This window comes from Heptranchias perlo, chromosome 28 (genome assembly GCF_035084215.1).
Source record: "Heptranchias perlo isolate sHepPer1 chromosome 28, sHepPer1.hap1, whole genome shotgun sequence".
NCBI lineage: Eukaryota > Metazoa > Chordata > Chondrichthyes > Hexanchiformes > Hexanchidae > Heptranchias > Heptranchias perlo.
Window position 1 is genome coordinate 4,857,991 of NC_090352.1, and position 25,058 is coordinate 4,883,048.

Genomic DNA, 25,058 nt, shown 5'->3' on the forward strand with positions numbered 1-25,058 from the left:
ATCCATTATTAAGGAAGTAGTAGCAGGACATTTGGAGACTCCCCTCCAAGTCACACACCATCCCGACGTGGAAATATATCGCCGTTCCTTCATTGTTGCTGGGTCAAAATCCTGGAACTCCCTTCCTAACAGCACTGTGGGAGAACCTTCACCACACGGACTGCAGCGGTTCAAAAAGACGGCTCACCGCCACCTTCTCAAGGGCAATTAGGAATGGGCAATAAATGCTGGCCTTGCCAGCGACGCCCACATCCCATGAACGGATAAAAAAAAATACAATCAAGGAGAGTCAACACGATTTTATGAAGGGGAAATCATGTCTGACAAATTTATTAGAGTTCTTTGAGGAAGTAATGGGCAGGGTGGATAAAGGGGAACCAATGGATGCAGTATATTTGGATTTCCAAAAGGCATTCGATAAGGTGCCACATAAAAGATTACTGCACAAGATAAGAGCTCATGGTGTTGGGGTAACATACTGGCATGGATAGAGGATTGGCTAACCAACAGAAAACAAAGAGTCGGGATAAAAGGGTAATTTTCAAAATGGCAATCTGTAACTAGTGGGGTGCCGCAGGGATCAGTGCTGGGGCCTCAACTATTTACAATATATATCAATGACTTGGATGAACGAACAGAGTGTCTCGTGGCCAAATTTGCTGATGATACAAAGATAGGTGGAAAAGCAAGTTGCGATGAGGACACAAAGTGTCTGCAAAGGGATGTTGACAGGTTAAGTGAATGGGCAAAAATTTGGCAGATGGAATATGATGTGGAAAAATGTGAAGTCATCCACTTTGGGAGGAAAAATAAAAAAGCAAAATATTATGTGAATGGAGAAATGCTACAAAATGCTGCGGTACATAGGGATCTGGGTGTCCTCGTACATGAAAAGTCAACATACGCAAAAAGTCAACATACAGGTGCAGCAGGTAATCTGGAAGGCAAACGGAATATTGGCCTTTATTTCTAGGGGGATGGAGTATAAAAGCAGGGAAGTCATGCTACAACTGTACAGGGTGCTGGTGAGACCACACCTGGAGTACTGCGTACAGTTCTGGTGCCCTTATTTAAGGAAGGACATACTTGCATTGGAGGCAGTTCAGAGAAGGTTCACTGGGTTGATTCTGGGTATGGAAGGGTTGTCTTATGAGGAAAGATTGAAAAGGTTGGGTCTATACTCATTGGAGTTTAAAAGAATGAGAGGAGATCTTATTGAAACATACAAGATTCTGAGGGGACTCGATAGGGTAGATGCTGAGAGGATGTTACCCCTCATGGGGGAATCTAAAACTAGGGGGCAGAGTCTCAGAATAAGGGGTCGCCCATTTAAGATGGAAATGAGGAGGAATTTCATCTCCCAGAGGGTCATGAGTCTTTGGAATTCTTTACCCCGAAAAGCTGTGGAGGCTGAGTCATTGAATACATTCAAGGCTGAGTTAGACAAATTTTTGATCAGCAAGGGAGTCAAAGGATATGGGGAAAGGGCGGGAAAGTGGAGTTGAGGTAAAAAAATCAGATCACCATGATCTCATTAAATGCGGAGCAGGCTCGAGGGGCCAAATGGCCTACTCCTATCTCTTATGGTCTAATGCTCACTGTTGTAACGTAAGAAACATGACAGCCGATTTGTGCACAGCAAGCTCCCACAAACAGTAATGAGACAAATGACCAGATCATTTTTTTTGTGTGGTGTTGGATGAGAGATAAATGCTGGGAAATTTTCCTGCTCTTCTTCAAAGAGTGTAGTGGGATCGTTTATGCCCACCTGAAGGCAGGTGGGGCCTCATTTAAAGTCTTATCTAAGACAGCATATCTTGGTCCTGGACTGAAGTGTCAGCATAGATTATGGGCTCAAGTCTAGCGAGTTACCAGGAGGTAGTGAAGGGTTAAACTACAAGGGACCCTAGTCTTTGTTCTGTAAGCAAGCCACAGGCGTGATTATAAATATTAAACTGACTGTAAGTGCAGCCTGGTCATATTTCAGGAATGTTTCTCGATTTAGTTAAGTCATTCTTTTCTCACACCTGCTCGTTCACACATCACCTAATGACTGAACATGTTTTCTCTGCATTCCTTACTACAAGACACGGGTACAAAGACAGGAATTATATAGCGTGACTGGACAGCTTCCTGCACCAGGGCTAGAGGCCAGAGATGCCAAGTGTACAATTAGTGAATTTGAGTCACAGCCACTCTCTCTCTATATAACTTTACCCCAATAATTATCAAATAAATATGCTAACACCGATGATGGAGTTAAGTATTGCGGTTATCAGAGTTTGGTCACAAAACACATGCACGCACATATGTATAAAAGTAGTTACTGATGACTATTTGCTTGTCCCCAGCATCGGCCACCCATTCACTCAGACTGATTTGGAAACGAGTGACTGGGGTGGGGGAAGGTAACTTGAATTTAATGATGGGATTAACAGAATCATTTTAAGAGAAGGCAAGGTGTGGGGTGCAGGATACCTAGCTTCCTCTCAGCTGGACAGGTGAGATACAGCAGCAGCAGAGAAGTAATAAATGTTTTCAGTACATCAGTAGCAAAACATGATCACAAATCAAAGCTTCAATGCCTCCTGATAATTACCAAGGGCCGTTAATTATAAATCACTGCATTCAGTGAGGTGGCAGAAACAGAATTAGCCTAAAATTCCTTAATTCCACATCGCAGGAAGTAGTTAGAACGGTCATCGGATGTGGGAGACCACAGGTAATGAAGCAGGGCAGGGTTGGTACAGTGCCCTGCTGCACAGTTCTGTCAGGGAACGCCCCAGTCGTGGGAGTCCCACTCGCATCAGCTGCATGGAGCAGAGGATGGAGTTAAACATAACCCACCTCCCTCGTCACTACCAGACGTACATTTGGTTAGCACAGGTCGGGTACAATAAAAGATGGTCAATTCTGCACAGCAAACGGCTTGAGGCCCAATCTTCCCAGCTGTGTTAAGGCAGAGGGGTGAGCTGCTTTCAAACAATGGAAGAGTTCAGTCAACTTAAGGGATCCAGCCTTGCCACAATATAGATAAATATATGCAGCATTGGCCGCTCACCTCCTGTGGCCGACTGTGTCTTTCTTTTGTCAGTCCTTCTGAAACCCACAGCAGCAGCTGCACTGAGCACGGGGCTGAGTGTCTGAACACTTGCTGTGAGTTCATTAATCCAGGACGATCACAGCACATAATCATTTTCAAACCACAGGACACCAGAGAGTTGGAAACACTAGTGACGTAGGTAAGTCTGGCTAGTCAGTCAGACATCGGGACAACAGTGTTGCAGAAAGCTGCATTCTCTTTCCATGTGCTCAGCATGGTCTTGGGTCATGCAGACTCAGCAAGAGCTAATTAGTGTAGAAATGATTACCCTGACTGAATAATGCCACACACTTGGATAACAACTGCAGCATTAATGCTTAAGTGTTAAAAGAAAATGTAAAGGATCAGCCAGTAGATGGTAACCTATATCTAGGTCTCATCTCGAAGGGCAAAACCCTTTTTTGGAAATGGTACTGCAGACATTTCTCAAACAACACTTTTACAAATTAAACTTAAGAATTATAATCAACATACTTGCCTTTTTTTTGGGAGAATACTTTTTGTTTAAACAGTGAGTGGTAATGGTCATCAGAGGGGTATTTGGCACAGGATTACTGATCTCCACTCTATAACGGGGGGCACGCGAGGGGGAGGGGGCGTGAGCGCGCGAGGGGAGAGCATGTGAGTGAGACAAAATTTGGCACCAAGCCACATAAAAGACATTAGGTGACCAAACATTTGGTCAAAGAGGTAAGCTTTAAGCAGCATCTTGAAGAAAAAGAGAGAAATGGAGAGGTGGAGGGGTTTTAGGGAGGGAATTCCAAAGCTTAGGGCCTAGACGACTGAAGGCACGGCCGCCAATGGTGGAACGATGGAAGTCGGGGATGCACAAGAGGCCATCGTGGATGAGTAACTCAGTGCTTTACAGACTCCAGCAGCCAGTGTTAATCTTGCTTCACGTCACAGTCGAGCACAGTCACCCCCTTCCATCCCGTTTCCTTGATGAAATATCTAGTGCTTGTGACCTCAACAAAAAAAACTGCTGATAGCTGATCAACCGTGCAAGAGAGGAGCCTGTATTTCTGTATCCAATCGCTGTCCACTGATACCTGCTGGAAAGCCTATAAGCGTGGGCAAGATTGATCCCAGCTACGATGCCCTCCACTGCTGAATATCCAGCAAACATTCATAAATTAGGCTCACTTGGTGAAGTCTGGTTAACTGGGTGAGGGACGAGGAGACAGAGAGAGCCTGTGGCATCGTACCGTCACGCGACTGAGCGCCTTCAGGAGACGAGGGATGAAGAGAGGAAGTAAAAGGAATTCTTATAATACTTTGATAGGGAGGCTCCGTCTTTAAAGGAACTGTACTCTGAGCTATGATTGCTGTTTATGATTGTACAGATTACATTCTGGAACACGGGACCATGCACTAATTGAAGTCTTTCTCCTCGAACCGTAGCGCTGGTTGTACAAGCTATTCAGGCCCGAGAGCCCTCACAAACTTGGGCCTGCGCAACCAGTACCAGATTTACGAGGAGCAGCACAGGCCGGAGTGAGAGGTGGATAAGCCTGCGCTGCCGCGCCGAGTCAGCAGCCTGAAAGCCCATGCATGCAGGATCTCATGCCCTAGGGAGCAGGCTTCATGCTGGGCGAGGCTGGCAGCCCAGCTGGCACAAAGCTAGGGTCTCTTATTGGTGCGAGCAAGGGCTTCCTGTCGCCCAGCTGGCACCCGTCAAATCTTCAGCAGGACCTCCCGTGTCACACGTGTGCGACACCCCATCAGCAGTGGAAAGCTGCCGCACTGCAGCTGTGGCCAAGGAAAGCTGCTCGGCAATGAGAACCGTGCCAAGCGGAAAATCTAACTGAATATTCATCATCTAACAGACTAAATTAATTAATCTAACATGCGGGAATCTGGGCTTTATAGAGGCATGGAGTACAAAAGCAAAGTAGTTATGCTAAACCTTTATAAATCTCTGGTTAGGCCTCAGCTGGGAGATTGTGTCCAATTCTGGACACCACACATTAGGAAGGATGTCAAGGCCTTGGGGAGGAGATTCACTAGAATGAGAACTTCAGTTATGTGGGGCGACCGGAGAAGCTGTGATTGTTCTCCTTAGGTCAGAGAAGGTTAAGGGGAGATTTAATAGAGGTGTTCAAAATTATGAAGGGTTTTGAAGAGTAGATAGTGGGAAACTGTTTCTACTGGCAGGAGGGTCAGTAACCAGAGGATACAGATTTAAGATAATTGGCAAAAGAGCCAGGGGGGAGGTGAGGAAACATTGTTTTACGCAACGAGTAGTTATGACCTGGAATGCTCTGCCTGAAAAGGTAGTGGAAGTAGATTCAATAGTAACTTTCAAAATGGAATTCGTTAAATACTTGAAAAGGAAAAATTTGCAGGGCTTTGGGGAAAGAGCAGGGGGAGCAGTACTAATTGGATCATTCTTTTGAAGAGCCGATGGGCCAAATGGCCTCCTTCCGTGCTGTAAGATTCTATGATTCTATGATTCTATAACAGTACCCTCCCAGTGAGGGACACTTCTCCCTCCCAGCCACGACCCAGCATGAAACCAGCCAGCGTCATCAGAGTACGATCTGCGAAAGTACGTTGAAGTGAGTGAGGCTGGGCGCGCGGTTCCTTACCTGTTGGTGCGGTCGGACTCCCTCAGTGATGTACTTGATAGCAGTCGGCAGTAAATGACCACACATTACCTGAAACAGATGGGGAGAATCACCCACATTAATAACCTCACCCACGACGGAATTACTGAGAATAACGGACGGCTCCGGTGGAATGAAGCATCGTACGGAGAAAGGGCCAAGGTTATGGGTCTCATGCACAGCGGCAAGTCGTCCCAAGCAGCTATCTTGCACAGGGCAGAGGATGCATAGTGGAACTGGCTGGCACCATATCACAGTGAGGAAACTGCACAGCCCAGGATGGGCAGGGGAGGGCAGTAAGAGCTGCTAGCACTTAATAAAAGGCACGTGACATCACAGGTGTAACAGGACGTTGAATATCTGAGGTCAGAGGTGAAGTATTAAAAACTTTAAAATGCAGTTTACACAAGGGTATAATTTTTAAATATACCACATTCCAGGTAAAAGCAGACACTGGCTCTTCTAACCTACAGAAAATACCCGGTTTTATAACTACGCATCATTTATATTGTAGAACTGTTCAAATTTCACGTTATAAATATCATGCAGTGAGGGGAACAGGGGTGCATCTTTGCAGTAAACGTCATTCACGATTCCAATCTGCCCTCCATACACTACGGAAATTGCTGCGAGCTCATTTTGACCACTTGGGTTTCCCCACATGAGATGCTCAAGTCTGAATTTACTGTATGAATAATCGATTCCACAGTGTGATCACAGGCAGTCTGAGTACAGCCTGAACACACAGGCGGGTGACATGAGGTGAAGCTGTTTCACTCTGGGATATCAGTGGGATGCACCTGCTCTTCACACACCACATGGGGTATTTACACAGCCAACGTGGAGGTGCCCTTTGAAGTCGATTGATGTTTAAAAATGTATCAGTGTGGAGAGAGAGTTCAATAACTGGGATCAAATGGGCACTAGGGTGCATTAGGGAATATTCCCCAGTCTAAGACCCCCACCAGCAGCTGTGAGGACCCCTGTCTATGGCAGGGGTCAATAAATGCACCAATTGTAATGGAACCGAAGCAGGAAGGACCAGGCACGGTTCAGTGCGGTCTGTCCTGAATCAGTTGGACAGCTATTTTGTCTCAATGTCCCTGGTTTAGGGGCCAGGGTTCCTGCACCAGCGATTCAATGGATTATGGGCCAGAACAGGATCAGGTTCAGCTGCAATGCCCCAGCATGCGAGAATAGCCTGCCAATACCTGCTGCCTACTCTCAAATATTAAGTGGGCTGAAAGCAGCACCTGCTGTGTTACTGAGCCAAACAGACCAAGGAAAGTCCTTAGCTCAGTGACCAGTCTGTGCTCAGTTAGCTGATCGCACTGTAGGGCACTATAACTTGCCTCAGTGCCCAGAGCGAGGGAGAGGGAGATTTGTGTCAGCCAGAGTTCCTGCTCCTGACCGTGACCCAACCACCTCTGCTGGAAAGCAAGCGCACGCGGGGACAGGACTGGGCTTGGGCGTGATTCGATCACACGTTAACGTGACGCTCACTCTCGAAACTCACTTAAGGGGCAGTCGGACGAGATACCAGAGGGCCGCTGACACTTACGGAACTGTACCCCAAGCAAGTGTCCGTGCTTTCAGGAGAAGGAGGAGGAGGTAGAGCGAACACAAAAAACTAAAGTTCAAACTTCTAGGTTTATACATTTCCCCCTCGTTTGTAATGGCACTCGCTTAAAACCCACTTCAAAGTGCAATGTGAGATCACTCGGCCACTTACAGGGAAACGACTGAAGAGATCGATGAACATGGCCCCGGTGAGAGAACAGTTCCGTTTGCTCATGAACAGGGTCAGTGCCGCCTGGTAGATTGCGGTCACTTGGACGATATCCAGGCTACCGAGTGAATCCACCTACAACAAACAACAGATTTCAGGGAGAGTCCGTTTGCTGCGGATCCACACTCATTTTTTAAAAACTTATTTTATGTCAGTTGATGGGGGAAATAAATGCCAATTGTTTGAGGTTATATTACCCCCTCCCTCCAAGTAATTTCTCCATTTGCAGGTTATCCACCCCTCCCCCAGCTAATGTGCTTCTGCACCAATGCTCTTAGCTGACTGCTAACAGTGCAGACACATCTCATTTTCCCTCCATCCGCAGGACTGCAGCATCCCTCCCCCAGAGGTGGGTGGCTCCTCCTCCCCCGTAATGAGGCAGATGGTGAGGGGCGGGCTACAGACGAGCACAGTGGTCCTAACCATCCATTGGGGACTTGCGACTGGCTTGAAACCAACTGGAAGCGTGACAAGTGCGTAGAGCTTATTGCTCACCATCCGTCATTCTTTTATTTATAGAAGGTAATATGCAATGAGGTACCATGAAAAAGGAAGGCCTGGTCACTCATGCGTGGAACAGACTGGGCATTCCACACTCCCCAGTGAGCAGTCTGCTTAGTACAGCAGGTGGGAGCCAGACAATATCAGGCTTTTCCAAAGAATTTTGGGTTATATTTCAGGATCTTTGCACGTTCAGGAAAGACCAATTTGGCAGATTAAGCAGAACCACTCTCATTGGTGCGATCTCCTTATTAAAGATAAGGCAGCAGCCCCGAATGCAGCAACAGACACACTTTGGTGACTTAAAGAGAGCTCACTCAGCATTCTGGCCCCAAAATTCATGAGGGAGTTGATGGGAACGCTTAGCTCCCTTCCATCTGTTACCCACCCCATAGAAACTAAAGGCCTCTACTTTAGATCTATACTGAAGGGCGTGAGATGCTGCTCATTCAAAGTGGCTGATTACTGCTCACTTACAGCAGGATGAACTGGTCACTGATTTAATCCAAAGGAAAGCCCCTGAACTAGAGGGAGATAGAGGTTGCGACTCAATCCCAGGCTTGTATGGACATTCAGTCACTGACTGGCCTCTTAGAACGGTGCATGGAGGAAAAGTGAAACAGTCGGCACACAATCGGGTCCCAAATTAAATGCACTGTAATCATTTGGGGAAGAAAAAGCAGACAGCAATGACTGAATCAGCCTGCCGTCAGACAACACTCAGCAGTCAGCCTAACACAGGTCTGAGAGCCGATCTCCTACCATCAGTGTGTGGCCCGAGCCCATCCATAAACAAAGAATGAGAGCATTTCAACGCTTGAAAAACACAAAACACACATCTGTACAGGCAGGCAGCTGGGGAACAAAAATTACAGGCTACATCAAGCTTATGTTTTGATGTTACGTTGAAAATTATAAGTTAGATTATATTTACACTAAAGCAGGAGAATTAGAAACTGAACGACACCATCAAATCCGAGAGTATTGTGCGTTAACAGTCAGCAGTTCTTCACTGAGAAGGTGAGATGTGAGGACCCAAGGATTGAGCAGAGTAAACGACAAGGTAAAGCAGGAAACAGCCTGAAGACTGCACAAGGAAGCTAGAGAGATGTGGAAAAGCATGAGTTAGAGTGAGGCAGAGTGTAGGGAGAATGGAAGAGAGAGGGGAGGTTAATGGGGTTGGGGGGTGCAGTGGTGAGCAAAACACAGTTTGGGCCCCGAGATTGGGAACATCCTTGTGAGGTTTAATGTCTGAGAGATGGCAGTGATTCTCACCTCAAACAGTTAATCACTGACAGGAGGGGGAGTGAGAGTGGAGACAAGAGGGAGAGTGAGGGAGAAAGAGAGGCCATGAGACAGAGAGAGAGGGCGCGCAAGAGAACAAGAGAATGAATGAATATCTGGGTGTTTTCCATATTTATCAACCGTATATCAAACTCTAACACCAATACTTTATGTGGCCTATTTTGACATGTAGTTTTGTACACGGCAACCTTGCATTGGGGCCTCCAATTTAAGTATTATTAAATGCTGGTATGGAGGTGCTGGTAGCTCAGTGAGTTTGCACTGTGCCCCTTCACCAGTGCGGCCAGGGCTTGAGCACACCCAAAACTGGCAGTAGTGAGTCAGGGCAGTCTCGGGCCCAGTTACTGGGCATGGGTCCACAATGCAGCACAAACTGATAACTTCACTCAGAGAGACGCATTGGAGAAGGCTGATGTTGGGGAAAGGAATCGTTCACACTGGTGCAATGGGGACTGTTCCCCGACACTTGAATTAAGGCACTTTGTTGGGGCGGAGAAGAGGAAACTTTCTCTTTTAGTTGTGCAACGTCTGGTACGAGTGCTCAATACCAATTATGGGTGCTTGTGGTGACAGTCCCCACCTCAACAAACATAATGTTCTTTCTGAAACAGAAGAAACAAGTAGGTTCCTTCTTTTGGGTAAATGAACAACAGTATTAGAATCCTCAATGGATTTTTACTGACCGTTTGTGACGAGTGCTAGTGGCACCAATCTGATAATTCACTGCAGCCTTCATTACAAACAACCCAGGTAGCTGCCTGGCTCACATACATCCCCCAGCCAGATCCACGTACCTGTCCAGTTTCAGTTTTCGGATGCTCCTGTTGTTTTTCCTCCTCTTTGCTTGTGCTAGCTGCTGCTGCAGGTTCAATCGGGTTTCCTTTCAGAACTTTGAAGAGATAAAGGGCTCCACTGCCAAGCACAGGTAATGAGATGATTAGGAATAACCAGCCCACGTGAAACCACTGTTCAATTCAGCTTTCCCATCACCAGGAACAAACTAATGAACCAACGAATAAAGTGTTACTGCCAACCCTGGAAAACTAAGTCCACAAAACCCATCTCATGGTATTTGGGAAATTCAGCCGAACAGTAAGCATGAGAGACAGGGATTAGTGAATGTGAAGCCCAGTGGTGGGATCACATATTTAGGAAGTGGGGTGAAAGCGGCCAGCTGTTTGGGGCAGGATGGTTGTGTAGAACATAGAAAATAGGAGCAGGAGCAGGAGTAGGCCATTCGGCCCTTTGAGCCTGCTCCGCTATTCAATATGATCATGGCTGATCCTCTATCTCAATACCATATTCCCACTCTCTCCCCATACCCCTTGATGCCTTGTGTCTAGAAATCTATCCAGCTCCTTCTTAAATACATTCAGTGACTTGGCCTCCACAGCCTTCTGTGGTAGAGAATTCCACAGGTTCACCACCCTCTGAGTGAAGAAATTTCTCCTCATCTCAATCCTAAATGTCCTACCCCGTATCTTGAGACTGTGACCCTTCGTTCTGGACCCCCCAGCCAGGGGAAACATCCCCTCTGTATCCAGTCTGTCTGGCCCTGTCAGAATTTTATATGTATCAATGAGATCCCCTCATTCTTCTAAACTCGAGTGAATACAGGCCGAGTCGACCCAATCTCTCCTCATACGACAGCCCTGCCATCCCAGGAATCAGTCTGCTGAACCTTCGCTGCACTCCCTCTATGGCAAGTATATCCTTTCTTAAGTAAGGAGACCAAAACTGCACACAATACTCCAGGGTGTGGTCTCACCAAGGCCCTGTATAACTGCAGGAAGACATCCTTGCTCCTGTACTCAAATCCTCTTGCAATGAAGGCCAATATACCATTTGCCTTCCTAACTGCTTGCAGCACCTGCATGTTTGCTTTCAGTGACTGGTGCACAAGGACACCCAGGTCACTTTGTACATCAACATTTCCCAATCTATCACCATTTAAATACTCTGTCTTTCTGTTTTTCCTTCCGAAGTGGATAACTTCACATTTATCCACTTTATACTCCATCTGCCATGTATTTGCCATTGCTTGTGTACAATTCAGCCCAAGCCACCATCAACTCTGGGATCTTTCTGTACATAGACAGAATGCCCAGTGCTAACACATCAACAAACTGGAAATTGGACAATATCCTAGAAAGTATAAATAACTTGGGGTTTCTCTAATTATGATCCATAAGACACAGCAAACTAAGCTTTGTGACACAGACTCTAGAGCCTTTTACGAAATACTGACTCTTTGGTAAAGGTAGAGCTGGATTTCTAAGCACTTTTCATATCCTCAGGACATCCCAAAGCACTTCACAGCCAATGAGGTACTTTTAAAAAGTGTAGTTCGTGTTGCTTTGTAAGCAAACACAGCAACCAATTTGCTCATTGCTGTTCGTGGGACCTTCCTTCGAAATAGCTGACCTACTCAGCATCACTAGCTGTTTTAGTGATGTTGGTTGAGGGATAAATGTTGGTCAGCACACCGGGAAGAAATCTCCCACTCCTCTTCCAAAAGTACAATGGGATCTTTTTCATCCAGCCGTGAGGGCAGACGAGTCCTCGGGTTTATCATCCCATCCAAAAGGATGGCACTTCTGACAGTGCAGCATTCTCTCAATACTGCACTGTAGTGTCAGGTTAGATTATGTGCACAAGTCTCTGGAGTGGGACTTGAACCCACGACCTTGACCCAGGTGAGAGTGCCACTGAGCTATTATGTTAAAAGAAAACTGCGTCACCACTGACAGGAGGGAGTAATTACACCATGACAAGTTTCTATTGTAAATGTGGACATAGAAATTTATAATGGAAATATAAAAATAAGGATAGAACACATGACTTTAAAATAGGGACACACTCTGTTCTATTAATCTTTGCCCTCTAACCCCACTTTACTTGAAGAATGCACTTCATCTCGACTTCCTGTGTGGGAGATTGACTAGATTGCACTTTACTTCTATTGCTTTTCATTGCCGTGGACATATTTGCAGTGAAAAACAGCCCTATTTGTCTCCTGCTAATTTTCTCCCATCCTGATACATCGACTCCTTGCTGCACAGTTCCACGGTTGGACTCCGGTAGTTCAAATGACCATTGCTTGCGCATGTGTCTCAACTGGGAATGTTCACTCACAGGGGCATCACAGATGAACCTAATGCTGCCCTCACCACATGTCCAATGAAGCCTGGGCCAACTGATTAAAGATCAGGACCTGAAATGCCAGCTTCCCTAAGCCAGGGGTACTGAGGCCAGCTGCAGCTCCAAAAAAGCCATGCCTGCTAAAATCAGCTGACCTGTCAATGACTGGAGAGCAATCCTTCCTGCTCTGTCAGCAGTGGCTCAATGGGTAACACTCTTGCCTCTGAGTCAGAAGGCCATGGGTTCAAGTCCCACTCCAGAGACTTATGCACATAATCTAAGTCAACACTTCAGTGCAGTGTTGAGGAAATGCCGCACTGTCTTTCAGATGAGACATTAAACCGAGTCCCTGTCTGCCCTCTCGGGTGGACATAAAAGATACAACGGCCACTATTCGAAGAAGAGCAGGGGAGTTCTTCCCATTATCCCTCAACCAACACCAAAACACAAGTCATCTGGTCATTATCTCATTGTTGTTTATGGGACCTTGCTGTGTGCAAATTGGCTGCTGCATTTACATAAGAACATAAGAAATAGGAGCAGGAGTAGGCCAATCGGCCCCTCGAGCCTGCTCCGCCATTCAATAAGATCATGGCTGATCTGGTCCTAACCTCAAATCTAAAATCATGTCCAATTTCCTGCCCGCTCCCCGTAACCCCTAATTCCCTTTACTTCTAGGAAACTGTCTATTTCTGTTTTAAATTTATTTAATGATGTAGCTTCCACAGCTTCCTGGGGCAGCAAATTCCACAGACCTACCACCCTCTGAGTGAAGAAGTTTCTCCTCATCTCAGTTTTGAAAGAGCAGCCCCTTATTCTAAGATTATGCCCCCTCGTTCTAGTTTCACCCATCCTTGGGAACATCCTTACTGCATCCACCCGGTCAAGCCCCTTCACAATCTTATATGTTTCAATAAGATCGCCTCTCATTCTTCTGAACTCCAATGAGTAGAGTCCCAATCTACTCAACCTCTCCTCATATGTCCGCCCCCTCATCCCTGGGATTAACCGAGTGAACCTTCTTTGTACTGCCTCGAGAGCAAGTATGTCTTTTCTTAAGTATGGACACCAAAACTGTATGCAGTATTCCAGGTGCGGTCTCACTAATACCTTATATAACTGCAGCAATACCTCCCTGTTTTTATATTCTATCCCCCTAGCAATAAAAGCCAACATTCCGTTGGCCTTCTTGATCACCTGCTGCACCTGTATACTAACCTTTTGATTTTCTTGCACTAGGACCCCCAGATCCCTTTGTACTTTCCAGTTTCTTGCCATTGAGATAATAACTTGCTCTCCGATTTTTCCTGCCAAAGTGCATAACCTCACATTTTCCAACATTGTATTGCATCTGCCAAATCTCCGCCCACTCACCCAGCCTATCTATATCCCCTTGTAGGTTTTTTATGTCCTCCTCACTCTCTACTTTCCCTCCCATCTTTGTATCGTCTGCAAACTTTGATATGTTACACTCGGTCCCCTCCTCCAAATCGTTAATATAGATTGTAAAGAGTTGGGGACCCAGCACCGACCCCTGCGGAACACCACTGGCTACTGGTTGCCAGTCCGAGAATGTACCATTTATCCCAACTCTCTGCTTCCTGTTAGATAACCAATCCTCCACCCATGCCAGAATATTACCCCCAATCCAGTGATTCTTTATCTTGAGCAATAATCTTTTATGTGGCACCTTGTCGAATGCCTTCTGGAAGTCTAAATACACTACATCCACTGGTTCCCCTTTATCCACTCTGTACGTTATATCCTCAAAGAACTCAAGCAAATTTGTCAGACATGACTTCCCCTTCGTAAAGCCATGCTGACTTTGTCCTATTAAATTATGTTTATCCAAATGTTCCGCTACTGTCTCCTTAATAATAGACTCCAAAATTTTACCCACCACAGATGTTAGGCTAACTGGTCTATAATTTCCAGCCTTCTGCCTACTACCCTTTTTAAATAACGGTGTTACATTAGCAGTTTTCCAATCTGCCGGGACCTTTGCCGAGTTCAGAGAATTTTGGAAAATTATTACCAAAGCATCCACAATCCCTACTGCCACTTCCCTCAAGATCCTGGGATGTAAGCCATCAGGTCCAGGGGATTTATCCGCCTTGAGTCCCATTAATTTACTGAGTACCAATTCCTTAGTGATTTTAATCGTATTTAGCTCCTCGCCCCCTAGAGCCCCCCGTTTGTCCACTGTTGGGATATTCTTAGTGTCCTCTACCGTAAAGACTGAAACAAAATATTTGTTCAGCATTTTTGCCATCTCCATGTTTCCCACCATTAATTTCCTGGTCTCATCCTCTAAGGGACCTACGTTTGCCTTAGCCACCCTTTTTCTTTTTATATAACTGTAGAAACTCTTGCTATCTGTTTTTATATTTTTTGCTAATTTATTTTCATAATCTATCTTCCCTTTCTTAATCAATCCTTTCGTTACTTTTTGCTGTCTTTTGAAGACTTCCCAATCTTCTATCCTCCCACTAAGTTTGGCTATCTTATATGTCCTTGTTTTTAGTCGGATACTATCCTTAATTTCTTTACTTAGCCACAGATGGCTGTCATTTCTTTTACACCCTTTTTTCCTCAGTGGAATATATATTTTTTGAAAGTTGTAGAATAACTCCTTGAATGAACACCACTGTTCATGTACCGTCTTACCCTTTAAACTATTTTCCCAGTCCACTTTAATCAATTCCGCTCTCATACAATCATAGTCTCCTTTATTCAAGCTCAGTACACTTGTTTGAGAACCAACCTTCTCACCCTCTAATTGGATATGGAATGTAATTATGTTATGGTCACTCATTCCAAGGGGATCCTTAACTAGGACATTAATTAATCCTGGCTCATTACACAGTGACTATACTTCAAAAAATATTTAATTGGCTGTAAAACGCTTTGGACGGTCTGAGGTCGTGAAGGTGCTGTATAAATGCAAATCTTCCTTTCTGTTGTGGCTACTCACCCAGCCAGGGGGGCTTCGAAATAACTTTTTCAATAGTTCGTTTTTCTTTTAACAAAAAGGACTGATATGCAAACTGAAACTACTCTCCTCCCATCATTAGCGAGGTGTGGATCTGTGCAATAACAGACCAAAGCCCCCAATGATCCCCGACCCGAGCAGCTCAGCACCGCCCAACGCGACCCCCGACCCGAGCAGCTCTGAGCCCCCCCCCCCACCCCGAACAGCTCAGCACCCCCAGCGGCCCCCGGCCCGAGCAGCTCAGCCCCCCCAGCGACCCCCGGCCCGAGCAGCTGTGCTGTGATGTGCAGTACCTGAAGCAGTAAAGTGAAACCGAAGAGTCTGGTTGCGTGCAGGCTCGACGCACCATTTGCTCCATCAACTTGTGCAGATCATCCTTCATCCCTGAGATGTCTCGGCAGTAGCGCTTGGCTTTGCACAGCTGATTCCTGCAGAAGAACAGATCTTTCAGTTTGGGAGAGGCAGAGGAGAGAGGAGAAAGTCACAGGAAATTACAGAAAATAGGAGGACATTACCACAACCAGACCTATTCGACTGAGCTGAAGGTGTGCTGGGGTGGGGGGGGGGGGGGGGCAGGCGTATTAATCATACCTGATGTCCCAACCAGGCAGCCAGTGCTCTCGTCCTTAGAGGAGGGAGTCCAATACAGAGAAGGCTCTATACTGCGGAACAGGCTCGAAGGGCTCTTGTTCTTATAATAAGGAGCACCACTGAATTAGAGCGACACAAATTCCTTATCAGGCCTCTCTCAGTGGTTTACCAAGGTGTGCGTTTGCTGTAACAGTGCTCAGACCACTTTGTCAACAGTATGGTTGCCGTGGCCGATACCTCTTGCCACACAGAAGCTGCTCCTCAAGTCACTCTCAAAACCTCGACAGATGCACCAGCACCACTTGTTGTAGCAGTTGCGAGGTGAGATTCAGCAGTGCGGGAGTGAACCCTGCTCCCCTCCCCCCCACCCCACAACCCCATCAATTCACCTCACTCGTATCGATAAGGGAACAGAGCTGAACAAGTTTGGGATTAAATTCCAGGCTCTCGCAGCGAACTGTAAACTCTTGTTCTGCAGCCACTGGCCCCAGTTAGGATCTATTTTTTAAATTAGCAGAACAGCATATGGTCCCAATTCCCTTTCTCTTGTGCACACTGACACACCTAGATCACAGTTCCAGAGGATGTCTTACTGCAACATTATTACTACCAAAAGCTTAGGGGAGAAAGTAAAAGCTAAATGGTCTCCAAAGTCCTTAAGAGAACATAACCACTGACCTGAAGATGTCAGCAGTCTTGCGGAGGTAGTCTTTCTCCTGCTGGTCTGAATGAGAGTCCGGGGTTTCTTCAAGTATTGCAATCAAGGGCTCAATGATATCAAAGACCAGCGGACTCTCCGGCTGTTTCGCAAGAAACACTTCAATGAGGTCCAGGACCTGAAGGAAACAGAGAGGAGAATCTATTAGAACATACAGACAGAACGCCAGGAGTAGAGGGCAGACGGGGCCCCAGCGTAGGGTCGAAACGCAGAGAAAGCAGGACTCCAATGCGGGAATGGAAATACCCTACATCAATATTATTTACCAGATGTGTCATGCATTACAATCTCAAGCAAACTCGATGGCCACTGTCGTGACATGCTGCACAGAGTGATGGGACTGCATTGCCAGCTCCCCGTAGGGGGCTCCTCATTTCAAAGTCTGCCACACCACCCTGACCTTGTGCACTTTCCCGAGGGAAGGGACAGTAAAGAAACTCCAGGGCCAGTAACCCGCAGTGGTACAGTTCTAGCAGAGCCCTTTCTGCTGCGTTTGGATACTGCGATAACCTGTTGTCTAACGGTTAGCAGCAGGAGGAGCAACAGCGCAGAATCTCAGATTTGGTGACATCCCCGAGCTGTGAACAAAGGCCAAGAGACACGTGAAGCAGTCGGTTTGCTGAGCGCGACAAGTAAAAGACAAGGGCCGCCCACACTACATTTTGAAAACCAAAACAACAGCCACAAAAACCATAACAGGGAAGCTACCAGTTGATTAATCCCGGAATCACTGAGAATTATACCGCACCTGGATTGCACCCGCGTAGTTTTTGTTGAACGTTGGTTACTTTTCTGGGTTGTATTAGTTTAACTCAGCTTCTTAAATTTAGACGACTGCATGTGACTTGCTTTTAAAAGAGCTGCTCAGTGTGCAGTGCTGAGGAGCCCCAGTTATAACAAGCATTTACTCTAGCACTATTGCTTGGCCTGTGAAGTTACGGATCAGGACAGCACAGGTTCAAAGATAGTGCATGACCAAGATGATTTTAAAATGGTTGTCAGTCATGGGCAGTGGGGCATCAAACAGGGATTTTTGACTGAACAGTGCAGCAAAACGGGGCTTAATACAACAGCACCGCCAGCTGGCAGGGTGATGCACTGCACCCCCTCCAGCAAAGAATCGATCATGACCAAGAGTTCACATGCAAAATACTGCGGATGCTGGAAATCTGAAATAAAGACAGAAAATGCTGGAAATACTCAGCAAGTCAGGCAGCATCTGTGGAGAAAGAGACAAAGTTAACGTTTCAGGTCGATGACCCTTTCGTCAGAACTGGCGATGGGTCATCGACCTGAATCGTTAACTCTGTTTCTTTCTCCACGGATGCTGCCTAACTTGCTGAGTATTTCCAGCACTTTCTGTTTTTATTACCAAGAGCTTGTTCAGAGTAAATAGCACGAAATCCACAAAGGGTAAACACAGTCATTCTGAACAGAGGAACTATAATTACATTATCATATTACATATTTCAAGAGCACAAACTCTCAAAACAGAAAGCATTTGATTAGTTTGTTGATTCGCTGTGAAACTGCAGTGAATGCAGTAATGCCTTTCTTAGCACTGGCTAACCGCTTGTGGCGCTGCTCATGGGTAAACTGGGATCTGGAGTATGGCTGCGAAATTTAGCTGCTAATCTGGCCTGTTCCTTTTAAGGCCAATGCTCGAGGTCCTTCCTGCAAGAATTCCAAGCAATTGGCCTAAAGAAGTTAAAAGCAGCTACGAGGGGACAGCAAATTGCCTGTAAATTTCAGGCTGCAAATCAGAACCCAGGGAAAATTCAGCAACGGCGACCAGTTTCCCATGAAAATTCTAAATGTGTGGTCTTGATAAATATATTTCCTTTTACCCACGTACTTATTTTATTATTTTAAGAATGAGAGGAGAGATGAGGAGAATTTTTTTAACGTAGCGAGTTACGATGAACTGGAATGCTCTGCCTGAAAGGGTGGTGGAAGGATTCAATAGTAACTTTCAAAAGGGAATTGGATATATACTTGAAAAAGATAAACTTGCAGGGCTATGGGGAAAGAACAGGGGGAGGGTGGGACTAATTGGATAGCTCTTTCAAAGAGCCAGCACGATGGGCCGAATGGCCTCCTTCCGTGCTGTATCATTTTATAATTTTGAGTCTGAAGAAATTTCTGCAGTTCCGTGGAGACCCATGAAAATGATAAATCCTGAAAGTGGCATTTTGGATAAAAAGTGCTCTTTTTTAAGGTTTAATCCGAAGCTGGTCCTTTCTCTGCTCCTACATTATTTGCCAGCTATCCTCTGCAGCCCCGATCTCCATGGTAAGTGCCCGCATACCTTCATTTTAAAATCTCTCCGCAGGGTCTTCTCTCTCTTCAGCTTTGCCTTCATGTCTTTCTTGGCCTGAAGGCGCTTCTTGTGCTCGGCGAAGAGGGAGGAGATGCTCTTGTCCAAGGCCATCATTGCCTCATCGTCCGCCTCGTCCTCGCTGCTGCTCTCGCCTTCCTTCGACTGTGGAAGAACACAGGGGCATTCGCAATGACCAAAGCCGCAGGTTCAATTTCAAAAGGCCACTTTGAGTAGGATTCATCAGCTTGAACTAACTCCCATTGAAACCAGCCCCACTGCTGTAATCAGACACGTTACAGTATCACTGAGGTAAACCAAAGTAGAAAAGACGCCTGGCATCACCACTGTAAACAGCTCCTGCATCTGCTTAGCTCAGTGGTAGCACTCTCCCCTCGGAGTCAGAAGATCGCGGGTTCAAACCCCTCTCCCGGATTTGAACACACAATCCAGGTTGATACTTCAGTGCAGTATTGAGGGAGTGCTGCACTGTCTGTTGGATGACATGATAAACTGGGACCGTCTGTCCTCTCAGGTGGACATAAAAAGATTCCCTGGCACTATTAGAAGAGGAGCAGGGGAGTTCTCCCGGTGTCCTGGCCAATATTTATCCGTCAACCAACATCACTAAATACAGATTAACTGATCATTACCTCATTGCTGTGTGTAGGACTTTGCTGCGTGCAAATTGGTTGCTACAAAGCAACAGTGACTACATTTCAAAACAACTTAATTGGCTGTAAAGCGCTTTGGGGCGTCTTGAGAATGTGAAAGGTGCTATATAAATGCAAGTCTTTCTTTAAATATTTTAGTCAATGATTAATGGGGGTGAAATGTGCATGTGTGTTTTTATATCCGGTTGTCACTGAAACATGGAGCACTCTCCCTATATTTGTAGAGGCCAGAACAGCTCAGTGCATCGATAGAACAATCTACCCAAAACCTGTTTTTTATGCAACGTGTTCCCTTGCCCTGAATTAAGCAGTTGATTTGTGATTCACCCTCTCCCCAAGATCAAAACCTACCACTGCGCTTCCCGCCTGCAGAACTTTCATCAATTCCATGCGAAAGTTTTCATCCACAGCTGCACTGTCCTCGCCTTCTTCCTCATCGCTACCACTGTCATCTTCATCATCATCGTCGTCATTGTCATCGTCATCCCCTTCCGACTCATCACTGTCACTCTCCACCTCCATCTAGGAAAGTATCAATATATGCAGTGAGAGATTCACAAGCATCACAAAGGCACAGGATTAAACATGGACACGAAGCACACCACACATGGGACCAGAAACCCTTCAAATACGGCAGCAACATGCATTCCAGGTTAGCATTTTTACTTGTTTTATTACAATATTACATTTTGTGAAATATTTTGCCTCTCCCTGTAGACTACATGGCACCCTGGGGTGCGGCAGAGGGTGGTAGGTAGGGAGTCTCGTGACCTGATACAGTTGTGATGCCTTGTGTATCAATGGAAGAGATGGACCAGCTGGTCATTTCCTGGCCGAGGCTTTATGTCTGAAAATTACAAGATCCAGCCAACAGCCTCAGGTGCCTCATCCCACACCAAGCTATCCAGACCACAAGGTTCCAGGTCCAATTCCCCATCTGTGCCAAGTTAACTGACTCTAGCGAAAGGGGTGCTACAATTGAAGGGGAGGGTGGGGGAAGTGGGCGGAATAAAATTCAGCCAGGGTTCCTACTTCTGTTGGTAACAGGTGTGTGGATGTCAGAGTAAGACAAGTTTGGGCTTGGTTGTGCTGCTCTCTACAGTTGAATAGTTTGCTGACATGGAAAAAGTGGGCACTTGGGTGAGCTATGGCAGCAATGCAAACTATCAACCAGAATAAGCAATGCTTAAAACCTCGTGAATAATTCTGTTTATTATAAAATTATTGAAGGTGGGTCTCACAGGTGTGTTGCAGAGGATTTATTACTCACACCAGCAAGAAGCACTAGAAGTAATCGATGTGCATTCATTGCAGGACATGAGTCTCAGCAAGGGTCAGTGAGCACCACTGAACGGGGCCAACATGGCAGAGATTAAAAACTAGTTCTTAAAACCATGAGCCAGTAAAAAAAACACTTTGGACATGGTAGATTTTAGCAATCAAATGGATTCCAAAAAGATATGCAGCCTAGATACTGAGCAACACTACAGACTGAGTTTATTTAGATGACCTCGTCGCTAGGTGCCTTGACTTTCTTTTTCGCTCCCTCAGACTCTTCAGTCACTATCAAGGCGCCCTCTTCATCCCCTTCAGATTCTGGGTTGAAGACCTGTGCAAGAGAAGACGATTTTAGTGCCAGTTCCAGAGAGTGAAGCGAGTGGTCCTTCGGTCTCTCACAACCAGCTAACAGCGAGGCAGCGGCTGTACACCAACACCTCACTCCATCCCACACCCAATCAATCACCTCACTCCATCCCACACCCAATCAATCAATCACCTCACTCCATCCCACACCCAATCAATCACCTCACTCCATCCCACACCCAATCAATCACCTCACTCCATCCCACACCCAATCAATCACCTCACTCCATCCCACACCCAATCAATCACCTCACTCCATCCCACACCCAATCAATCAATCACCTCACTCCATCCCACACCCAATCAATCAATCACCTCACTCCATCCCACACCCAATCAATCAATCACCTCACTCCATCCCACACCCAATCAATCAATCACCTCACTCCATCCCACACCCAATCAATCACCTCACTCCATCCCACACCCAATCAATCAATCACCTCACTCCATCCCACACCCAATCAATCAATCACCTCACTCCATCCCACACCCAATCAATCAATCACCTCACTCCATCCCACACCCAATCACCTCACTCCATCCCACATCCAATCAATCATCTCACTCCGGAAAGTGTTAGCACATCTATGAAGACGTTGCTGAACTCGAAATTAACTAGGCTGATGAGAAACCGCTGGATTAGGGCATTGGTTTCTTCATATTACAGTTCAGGTCAATTACAGCAATCACCCCATCGCCTCATTCACAGCACGCCGCCCATGGGCTGCTGCTTTAATTTTACACGATGTTGCTGGTCAAAAATCTCCACAGGTTGGGAGGGAGGAGAGGCATTATAAACCGGTGAGGCAGAGAATGAAATGGGTAGAGTCTCACTTTGCAAAAAACATCAGTCTCAGACCCCCCCCCACAACCGATATAACCATCAGTCCCAGGCCCTGACAGACTGATGTGGTAATCAGCCTGGGAATCCCAGCCTTTCGCCACGAGGAGGATAGGAGATTGAACTTGCATTTATGTAACACCTCTTCCCAAACCCCTTCACAGCCGAGGTGGATGATCAGTCAATCTGTCTTTGGTGGGGTGGGTTGAGAGAAGAAGTTTTTCCAGGATCTCACTGCTCTTGGAGTATTGGCATCGACCTGAACTGGCAGAGGGGGCCTCAGTTGAAACCTGAAAGATGGCACCTCTGACACTGCAGCACCCACTCAGTACTGCACTGAAGTGTCAGCCTGGATTAGGCGCTCAAGTCTCTGAAATGGGGCTTGAACCAACAACCTTGTGATTCAGAAGCCAAAAAGGAAGGAGGGAAATAAAGGAAAATGGGGAACTATAAAAACTGTAAACATATTTAACACTAGATTCTGCCATAATACTTACATCCAGGATTAGCTGCAGTGCCCCCTTGGTCACATGGGGACAGATCCGCACAAACACAGTTCTTGTGACTTGTCGCATCAAACGACTCGGTTGGGAGAGAAAAGACAACAAGATTTCAACCACCACCTCCACCCACTCTGGTTCTTCCTTGTCTGAAGAGAGAAGAGACAGTTAAAGAACATTTGACACCTCGTTCTTATTTTACACGGAAACAAACACTTAGCTATCAAGTGCTCCCAATACACGGGAAATATCTGAAACTTAATAGAAATTCTCAGCTCTATGTTCCCGTTCTTAAAAATCTGTCACACTACCACTCAGCTGATCTGCAGCAGTGCCCAGGAAGCCCTCCACTGTACTGTGTCCAGCCAATAATATAGTTCTCCTGGTTCTGGCCAGGGTCCTAGGCCAGTCCGAAGTTCTAGTTAGTCTGCTTAAATGAACAGCGGCAGGATCGGTTGGACCCCTCCTCCCCCAATAACGAATATTGATTAGGGAAGGAAGGAGGCCAGAAATTGCAAATTTGTCGGACAAGTCATTCAATAGTATTTTAGGACGAGGAAGATGCAGTTATTCTTGTATTGTTCGGACAGAGGTGGGGTGTACTTTAAACAGATTTTTGTTCAGCATTAAGTTTTCAGGATCAGATGCCTAGAGTGCTTTACACCAAGGTACAGAACTGAATACAGCCCGGAAAGTAAACACACTGGGTTTAAAGCCAGCTTTGTCATGGTGGTAAGATCATGCCTAAAAAAAAATCAGCTCGTCAGCAACGAAAATTCGCTGTTGAAAGGCAATTGGGTTTAGTTTCAAAGTCACGTTTCTACCACAAAGACTTGTGCATCGCACGGCACTACACACATAACAGAATGGCCTTGTACATGGTGAATCAGATGCCATCTTAAATTCACCGCACTACATTCAATGAGACCCTCACAAAGCGCTCTGGTGGCATCAAGTGGCAGTTAATGGGCACTGCATGGACCAAGGACTGTTGCTTTGTCATGAAATTGCATAGAATGTACAGAACAGAAAAAAAAACATTCGGTCCAACTGGTCAGTGCCTCTAATCCACTCGGGACTCTTCCCACCCACCCCGTATATTTCTCAATTTCATTCTCCCTCAAGTATGCAACAAGGCTCCCAATAAAAGCATCAATGCTGTCTGCATCAACCACTCCATGTGGTAGCGAGTTCTACATTTGCACCACTCTCTTGTGTAAAGAAATTGCTAAGTGGCAGAACTAAGTGCTGGGTTTCACTCCACTGTCGCATCTGGGCACACATACACAACCTGCTCTGTCGTCAGAGTGTTGTAGGGGTTACTCAGTAAATTAATGGGACTCAAGGCGGATAAATCCCCTGGACCTGATGGCTTACATCCCAGGGTCTTGAGGGAAGTGGCAGTAGGGATTGTGGATGCTTTGGTAATAATTTTCCAAAATTCTCTGGACTCGGCAAAGGTCCCGGCAGATTGGAAAACTGCTAATGTAACACCGTTATTTAAAAAGGGTAGTAGGCAGAAGGCTGGAAATTATAGACCAGTTAGCCTAACATCTGTGGTGGGTAAAATTTTGGAGTCTATTATTAAAGGAGACAGTAGCGGAACATTTGGATAAACATAATTTAATAGGACAAAGTCAGCATGGCTTTACGAAGGGGAAGTCATGTCTGACAAATTTGCTTGAGTTCTTTGAGGATATAACGTACAGAGTGGATAAAGGGGAACCAGTGGATGTAGTGTATTTAGACTTCCAGAAGGCATTCGACAAGGTGCCACATAAAAGATTATTGCTCAAGATAAAGAATCACTGGATTGGGGGTAATATTCTAGCATGGGTGGAGGATTGGTTATCTAACAGGAAGCAGAGAGTTGGGATAAATGGTACATTCTCGGACTGGCAGCCTGTAGCCAGTGGTGTTCCGCAGGGGTCGGTGCTGGGTCCCCAACTCTTTACAATCTATATTAACGATTTGGAGGAGGGGACCGAGTGTAACATATCAAAGTTTGCAGATGCTACAAAGATGGGAGGGAAAGTAGAGAGTGAGGAGGACATAAAAAACCTACAGGGGGATATAGACAGGCTGGGTGAGTGGGCGGAGATTTGGCAGATGCAATACAATGTTGGAAAATGTGAGGTTATGCACTTTGGCAGGAAAAATCGGAGAGCAAGTTATTATCTCAATGGCAAGAAACTGGAAAGTACTGCAGTACAAAGGGATCTGGGGGTCCTTGTGCAAGAAAATCAAAAGGTTAGTATGCAGGTGATCAAGAAGGCCAACGGAATGTTGGCTTTTATTGCTAGGGGGATAGAATATAAAAACAGGGAGGTATT

At 46.0% G+C, this 25,058-nt stretch overlaps 1 protein-coding gene and 1 non-coding gene across 4 annotated transcripts in view; both read right to left on the reverse strand.

Annotated features, from left to right (window-relative positions):
• Positions 1–25,058, reverse strand: part of mybbp1a (MYB binding protein (P160) 1a) — an 83,317-nt gene that overhangs the window by 14,410 nt on the left and 43,849 nt on the right. For all 3 annotated transcript variants that reach the window (XM_068007950.1, XM_068007952.1, XM_068007951.1), the window contains exons 16-24: positions 22,723–22,874; positions 21,248–21,346; positions 20,089–20,259; positions 19,055–19,228; positions 16,707–16,864; positions 15,731–15,865; positions 10,099–10,216; positions 7,442–7,573; positions 5,692–5,760 (exon numbers count right to left, since the gene is read on the reverse strand). In XM_068007950.1, coding sequence (XP_067864051.1) covers positions 5,692–5,760; positions 7,442–7,573; positions 10,099–10,216; positions 15,731–15,865; positions 16,707–16,864; positions 19,055–19,228; positions 20,089–20,259; positions 21,248–21,346; positions 22,723–22,874 — 1,208 coding nt within the window. The remainder of the gene's footprint in view (positions 1–5,691; positions 5,761–7,441; positions 7,574–10,098; positions 10,217–15,730; positions 15,866–16,706; positions 16,865–19,054; positions 19,229–20,088; positions 20,260–21,247; positions 21,347–22,722; positions 22,875–25,058) is intronic.
• LOC137299307 (small nucleolar RNA SNORA50) lies at positions 17,583–17,719 on the reverse strand. Its single transcript, XR_010957877.1, has one exon. It is a non-coding gene; the product is annotated as a small nucleolar RNA SNORA50 (small nucleolar RNA).